Below are 6,774 nucleotides of genomic sequence, written 5' to 3'. Positions count from 1 at the left end.
GAGCTGGGACTAGAACCCAGGAGTCCTGGTTCCCAGCCCCCTGATCTAACCCACTAGACCTCACTCCCCTGATAGAGCTTTGATAGAGCCCCAGAGTCCTGGTTCCTGTAGCTAGGACCACATTGGGAGGGGGTGGGGTGGGCTGGAGGCTCCCCATGTCAGTGTTTCCTCCCTTTCAGGCCCTAGGGTCCCTTCGGAGGTACCCGCTGCCTCTGCGCAGCGGGCGTGAGGCCGCGATTCTGCAGCATTTTGGGGACTGGATCTGCCAGAGGCTGGACGAGCGGCTGGAGAGGCACCGTGCTGAGCAGGGTAGGTGGAGAGCACCAGGGATGGGGTGTCAGGACTGAAGGGGTCCCCCAGGATGGCATGGTGTGAGGAGAAGGCTGAAGGAGGCTGAGTGGCGGGGTTGGCAGCCACACAAGGGCATAAGTGCACTGGGGTGCACAGACCTCCTGAGTAGTTGGTTCTACTATGTTTAGGGATCCTTAGCAACTATGGTAGATTTAAAATCAAATGGCAGTGCTTTGTTATTGTAGTAGGGTCTCTCCTAGGGCATGGGAGGGTATTGTCTCCCCCTCCTTCCCATCAGGCCCCTCCTTGAGTCTAGCAAGTGAGAGGCTGCTCCCAGTATGGAGCCCCCCGTACCCCCAGGCCCTGTCCCAGTTGGAGGGTCAGGCTGGCTGAGGGAGGCAGGGAATGGGAGACAGGGCCTGTCCTCTCTAGGGGGCCCTGGGCCTGGATTGGAGATTGTGCAGGGAAACTGGCTGGTGGGGGAGCTCCTATCTTATTTCTATTTGAACCCTAGGTGCAGATGCCCCCCTTGAAGCCATGGGAGGGGCCAGCCCCTCCATGGGGGGACAGGAAAGTGATCCCCCCAGCACAGAGCACCGCTCCCCCAACAACCCCTCTGCCTCACAGACCTTACTTGGGGATCTGGAGCCTCCCCCCACGGTGAGAGCACTGCCTCTGGCAGAAGGGCTGGAAGCCAGGACTCCTGGGTTCTATTCCCTGGCTCTGGGAAGAGAATGGGGTCTAGTGGTTAGAGAAGGGGGTTTGTGGAGTCAGGACTCCTGCGTTCTATCTCTGACTCTCTAACACGCTAGGTAAGTCCCTTTGCCTCTCTGTGCCTCATTGCCCCTCTGGGGTGGAGTGGGTTTGTGTGAAAGACACTGGGTTGCAGGGACAGGTTGGGGCTTGGGGGGACGTCAGAGGCAGCGAGGGGATCAGAGCTGGGGGAATCCTGCTGATTGTCACTTCTCTTTCCAGAGGAAGCCCCGTCCCCCCCGGGGGTACATCCCAGCCTCACGCTCCGGGGGCTACGCTGTGCTGCTAGCCCTCTATAAGGACAGCACGGTAAGCCTGGAATCCTGGGTTCCATGCCCAGCTCTGGGAGGGGAGTGGTGTCTAATGGTTAGAGCAGTGGGCTGGGAGCCAGGACTCCTGGATTCTATTCTTTGCTCTGCAAGTGGTGTTTGGAGCCTGGCCTCCTATGTTCTGTCCCCAGTGCTGACTCCTCCTGCTCCCCCTTACAGAGCCCACACAGCCGGGGGTTCCTGACGAAGTCTGAGCTGCAGCGGGCGGCTCAGCCGCTGTGTGACAAATCCTTCACCCTGGTGAGTGAGAGCTGCCTCGGAGAATCCCCCGGCCTGCCAGCCCCCTTCAGTCCGGGCACCATCAAACACTCATCATGAGGTTCTGGAGTTGATGGGTTCTGGAGATGGCTTAAGGAGCCATCACTCCTGACGCAAGGATCTGAGCCCATCACCTCGCCCTCCCCCCCTCAAGTTTCTCTACCCCCTCTGGTTCCCCCAGCCTTGCCCTCCTCCCTTGCTCCAAGCTCTGCTGGGGCTCAGGCAGGTCCCACCCAGCAGAGTCACATGGGGTATCTGTGTCTTGCAGGGTGACCCTGGAAATAGGTACACAGCTTGGGCATCAGTGGGCACCTTGATCCGCAAAGAGCTGGTGCTGAAAACCAATGTCCCGGCCAGGTAGGGGGTGCTGTGCTGCAGGGGATGCGATTCAGGGCTCGCTGGGGCATCGTGGTATGAGGGGGTGCTGGGCTTCGGAGGGGGTGTCCTGTTGCAAGGAATGGGGGGGCTCAGCAGGGAGTAGTGTGCTGCTGGGGGTTGTTGTGGACATGCCCCGGCCTTTACACAGTCTCCTGGTAGTAACCCCAGCCCCCACAGCCCCACACCTTCCCCAAGGGCTGCTGGGCAGCCTTAGTGACTTACTGTGGGTCTCTGCTGGGCTTGCTGCACAGATCAAAACTCCTGCAGCAACTTTTCCTTCCAAGAGAGCGACGCCAGGATCTGCGGTGAGGCCGGGCAGCCAGGCCAGGCCGAAGGAGCATTGATTAGTCACCAGGGATCCAGTGTCACAGAGTCCTCAGGCTGGCCTGGGAAAGCCGCACTTAGATAGAGTCCATGTTGGTAGCAGCAGCGGCTTTACCACACCCTGGTTCTCTGCACTCCATCTTCGCTCTGTTCGTACGGGCGTCCTGTCTGTTCACAGCAGCAACCTTCAAACCAGCCCCTTGACAGCTTGTTCCTTTGTTCTGGCTGGGGAGTTTCTTTCAGGGCCCAGAACGCCCTTTGACGCTGGGCCATCCAGAGTGCTTTGTCTGGCCTGCCCTTCGATACAGCTCAGTGCTGGGAGCAGCTCGGGAGCTAATTGGGGTACACATCTCCAGTAATACCCTGCCATCCCAGTGAAGGAGTAGGCCTGTTTCTTGGTTTTGGGAGCAGGCCAGTCCTTAACAGCTTCCACCTTTGCAGTCTGGCCTTCTGCAGCGCTCCCCACCTTGTGTCCAGATAAGCCACCTCAGCCATCCCCACTCTACACTTCCTCCCCACTCTACACTTTAAGGGGGTCAGGTACCCCCCTAACTAGGCTACATGTGGCTACAAATGTCATCAACATATGCCTAGGCCAAGTCCTCCATTCCCTTCAGTAACTGAGCTACCAGATGCTGAAAGGCGGTAGGTGCCCCTTTAGGCCAGAGGGTAAAACCAGGAAATCCTAGAGCCCCATTGAGGCCAGTCGCCCTTGGTGAGCTCCATGCTGCTAAGGTAACATGCATCCCCACTTGTCTAGAATCTCTTCCATTGACGGCATGGGCTAAGCATCAGACACTGTGATTGCACGACACTTTCCCTAATCCACAGAGAAACCATCGCCCCCTGCTGCTTAGATGCTAGCACCACAGCTGTGTCCCAGGCACTGTTGGGCAGCTGAATCCCCCCAGGGCCAGCATGTCAGCTATTTTCTTTTCCAGGTCATGGGCATTTTCCCCTTGACTGAAAGGAGAGCATCTAGTGGGAGGGTTGGCCCCCATCTCCATCTGGTGGACAGGTAGGCTGGTGCACCCCAGTCTGCTGGAGGATACCTGCTTGGAACATCACAGCCTCCCCACCAAGCTTGCAGCTTATTCTGCACTGGGATGAGTGCCATAATCTGGTCCCCTAGTCCATGTTACTGGGCACACACTCACCGCCCACCAGCCTGCAGGGAGGGGAATCCAGCCTCTGAGTCCCTGGGTGTTTAAGCCTCCCAGAGCCTGAGCAGAGTCCAGGCCCTGCCCCTGTTTTGATCCCTTGGCACACTAAGGGTACAGCTCCTGTGAGCCTAGACCCTGGGTGCAGCGCTGATCACTCAGACAGCCCCCGTCTCGAGGTGTGAGCTTTTTGGGTCCAGCTCAGCTCTCGCAGGAGCCCCGTGGCAGCTATGAAGCAGATCTCTCACCCGGACCCCGCCCCGAGACTCACCTGCTGCTCTTGTACCTCATCACACGCAGCAGAGAGAGCTCAGATCCTGCAGACCCGACCTTCTGCCTGCAGCACCTGCCGCTAGCTCCCCTTCCCTGGGGAGGCCTCCACTCAGCTGGGCTCAGGCAGGGTCCCTGCCTCAAGGCTTCTCCCTTGGCTTGAGCTGCTGAAAATGGCCCAAACCTCCCAAGAGCTCAGCTCCTCCCCTTTATAACCGTGCAGCCTCCTCTGACAGGTGACTCCCTCTCAGCCACACCAGGCGAGCCCCAGTCTGTTGTCTAGGGCGAGTCGATTGCTGTGGCCGAGTGCCTCGCGTCACCGCCGCTCTGTATTACCCCTTTGCCTCCGGCCTTCAGACTCTCCGCCCACCGTGGGGGCGAACAGGGCGTTGTGCAGGTGAAAGGCTGCACCACAAAGGGAGCGTCCCACGTGGGAAGGAGCCAGGCAGCCAGTTCCTGCCCCCACTCGGAGTGCTTAGATTGTACCCACGCCTTCTGCAGATCCTCACAGAGGCTCAATAGGGGCGGGGCAGGTGGGGTGGGGGGGTTCAGTAGGGGATGTTGTGTTGCCTGGAGGTTTGCTAGGGGAGAGGGGCAGGGGACATGGGAGGTGCCAGGCTGCGGGGGCAGCAGAGGGGACTCAGTGGGTACCGATGCCCTTTGCTCCCTGCAGGTACTCTCTGACACCGCAGGGGCTGGCGCTAGCCCAGAGGCTTGTGGCTGCGGAGCAGGCCCCGATTTCAGAGGGTCGAGCCCCAGAATCCAAGACACCCCAGGGCACAGAGCCCACGCATCCTGCTGGGGAGGAGAAACTGCGCCCGGAGCCCCAGCTGTGAGTGCCAGCTCCTGACAGCCTGTGAGAGCCGGGGGGCGGGGCTGGGAGCCAGGACCCCTGAGTTCTGCAACACTGCGGGGGAGTGGGGTCTAGCACGTTGGAGCAGGGGTGGTGGGAGTCAGGACTGCGAGGGGGGGGGAGGAGTGGGGACATTCATTGTGGTATCTCTAGACCCAGCCAAAGGCAGCGTTAGCCCTTTCTTTGCTGATCGCTGTGGCAGAAGCTCCCAGCTTTCCCAAGCCCTGTGCTCGGGGCGGGGGAGGGGGAGGCTGAGACAGGACTTCCCCACCTTTCCTGGCTCCGCTCCATGGCTGTGTTCTCACTGTGCTGTCTGCCCCACTTTGCTGCAGGCTTGACGGCGCCCTGGGACCCCAGGAGGGGGCAGCGGGTGGCTCTGGAGGGCAGAGGCCCCCTGACCCTGAATTTGTGCTGAGACCTGGCCAGTTTGACATCATCCTGTGTGTGGATTTTATCGAGACCATGGGGTGCGTTGGGGGGGCCTGAGCTTCTGGCCGGGGGGGTTGGGGGAGAGGGTTATATGGCATCCCAAGCAGGGAGGTTTATTGTGGAGGGGTCCCAGGCAGGTTGGGCTCTGGGGGCTGAGGTGGGGAGGTCACTCAGGGTGTCCTGGAGGGTTGGCTGGCATCGCAAGGGCTCCTGAGCAGGCCCCAGTCCCACCCCATCTCTCCCCGCAGTGGCCCAGCAGCCCGGAAGCAGGATCTGCTGGCTGAGCTGCGCCGAAACGCCGTGCCCTTCGACGTGCGCAAGCTGCATGTGGGGGACTTCGTGTGGGTCGCCCGTGAGAGGGTCCACCCCCGCCCAGGTAGGAGCCCCCAGGCTAGCGGGGAGGGAGGGCTCCTTGAGTGTGACTGGCGCTGCCTGAGCCCATGGCTCTGAAGGGTGGCTCCGCCCCACACATCCCAGTGGGGCACTACCCTAGCCCCATGCATGCAGATACACCCTGGCCCCAGGGTAGGAGTACTGGGGGGGGTCCCTGGCTGCCACTCCAAGTGGGGGGGGAACTATGCCGCGGGGGGGGGCAGAGCCTCACGGCATCAAGATTGCCTCATTCTGGCCATGCATGGATGGCGGGGCGGAGGGGGGGTTTTGTTCTCCTCTTCCTAAGCCCCATCTCGCCCCAGGGCAGCTGCATCTGCCCCCAGCACGGGAGCTGGCCCTGGACTACGTGGTGGAGCGGAAGCGAATGGCTGACCTGTGTGGGAGCATCATCGACGGGCGCTTCCATGAGCAGAAGGTGCGGGGGGAGTGGGGTGTCTGGGGGATTGAGGAGGGGATCTGGGGGCTGTCTGGATGGAGTCATGGGGTGGGAACCAGGGTGGGCCTCCCTCCCACGCTAACCCCCCACTCCACCCCCCAGTTCCGTCTGCATCGCTGTGGGCTGTGCCACCCCATCTACCTGCTGGAGGAATCAGGATTGACCCAGCACCTGAGCCTGCCAGAGAGCACCCTGCAGCAGGCAGCCACCAGCACTCAGGTATGGGGACCCCTGCCCAGCACCCTGGTACAGCAGCCCCCCAGCAGGGCACTCCCCCCACATAGACGTACAGCTCCTGAGCCTCCCACAGAGCACCCGGCATCAGGCAACCACCAGCATCCAGCTATGGACTCCCCAACCCAGCACCTAGATGCAGGGGTCCTTCTGTGTCTGCTCCCCCTACCAATGGCAGATGTTTAAGGCCAGAAAATTTCCAAACCTCAAGGAGGCTGTGAACCCAGGTGCCCTGTCTCCACCCCCCCCCCCCCCCCCCCACCAGGCCCGCTCTAGGCTCTCCATGCCCCCCACTCCCTAATGCTCTCTTCCCCCACACCCAGGTAGTGGATGGCTTCTTTGTCAAACGCACCCGTGACCTGCGGGAATCGGCTGCATATCTGACCATCATGACACGTCATCTGAACAGCCTGTATGGGGTGAGCAGGGGGCTGCGGGTCAGGAGTGGCAGTAGAGCTTAGGGGAGGGGAGCTAAGCCCAGGGCTGGGCTAGCAGTGGGCTGGGATTGAGGGGCATCGGCAGAGCTGGGGGGAGGGGAGCCCAGGGCTGGGTTAGCAGGGGGCTGTGGGTCAGGATGGAGGGGTGGTGGCAGAGCTGGGGGGTGGAGAGCTCAGAGCAGGGTTAGCAGGGGGCTGTGGGTCAGGAGTGAGGGGCGCTGGCAGAGCT

The 6,774-nt window shown here is 61.3% G+C and overlaps 1 protein-coding gene across 1 annotated transcript in view; it reads left to right on the top strand.

The window, feature by feature from the left end:
- The window catches only part of MUS81 (MUS81 structure-specific endonuclease subunit), an 8,913-nt gene that overhangs the window by 592 nt on the left and 1,547 nt on the right, over window positions 1-6,774 (top strand). Inside the window, exons 2-12 of the mRNA XM_026650310.2 lie at window positions 180-309; window positions 806-951; window positions 1,267-1,353; window positions 1,533-1,613; window positions 1,900-1,988; window positions 4,437-4,595; window positions 4,949-5,083; window positions 5,294-5,421; window positions 5,741-5,853; window positions 5,977-6,093; window positions 6,432-6,527. Coding sequence (XP_026506095.1) covers window positions 180-309; window positions 806-951; window positions 1,267-1,353; window positions 1,533-1,613; window positions 1,900-1,988; window positions 4,437-4,595; window positions 4,949-5,083; window positions 5,294-5,421; window positions 5,741-5,853; window positions 5,977-6,093; window positions 6,432-6,527 — 1,281 coding nt within the window. The remainder of the gene's footprint in view (window positions 1-179; window positions 310-805; window positions 952-1,266; window positions 1,354-1,532; window positions 1,614-1,899; window positions 1,989-4,436; window positions 4,596-4,948; window positions 5,084-5,293; window positions 5,422-5,740; window positions 5,854-5,976; window positions 6,094-6,431; window positions 6,528-6,774) is intronic.

This window comes from Terrapene carolina, unplaced genomic scaffold (assembly GCF_002925995.2).
Source record: "Terrapene carolina triunguis isolate 2854851 unplaced genomic scaffold, T_m_triunguis-2.0 Scaffold89, whole genome shotgun sequence".
NCBI lineage: Eukaryota > Metazoa > Chordata > Testudines > Emydidae > Terrapene > Terrapene triunguis.
Note: the sequence above shows the minus strand (reverse complement) of the source record. Positions and strands in the feature narration are given on the sequence as shown.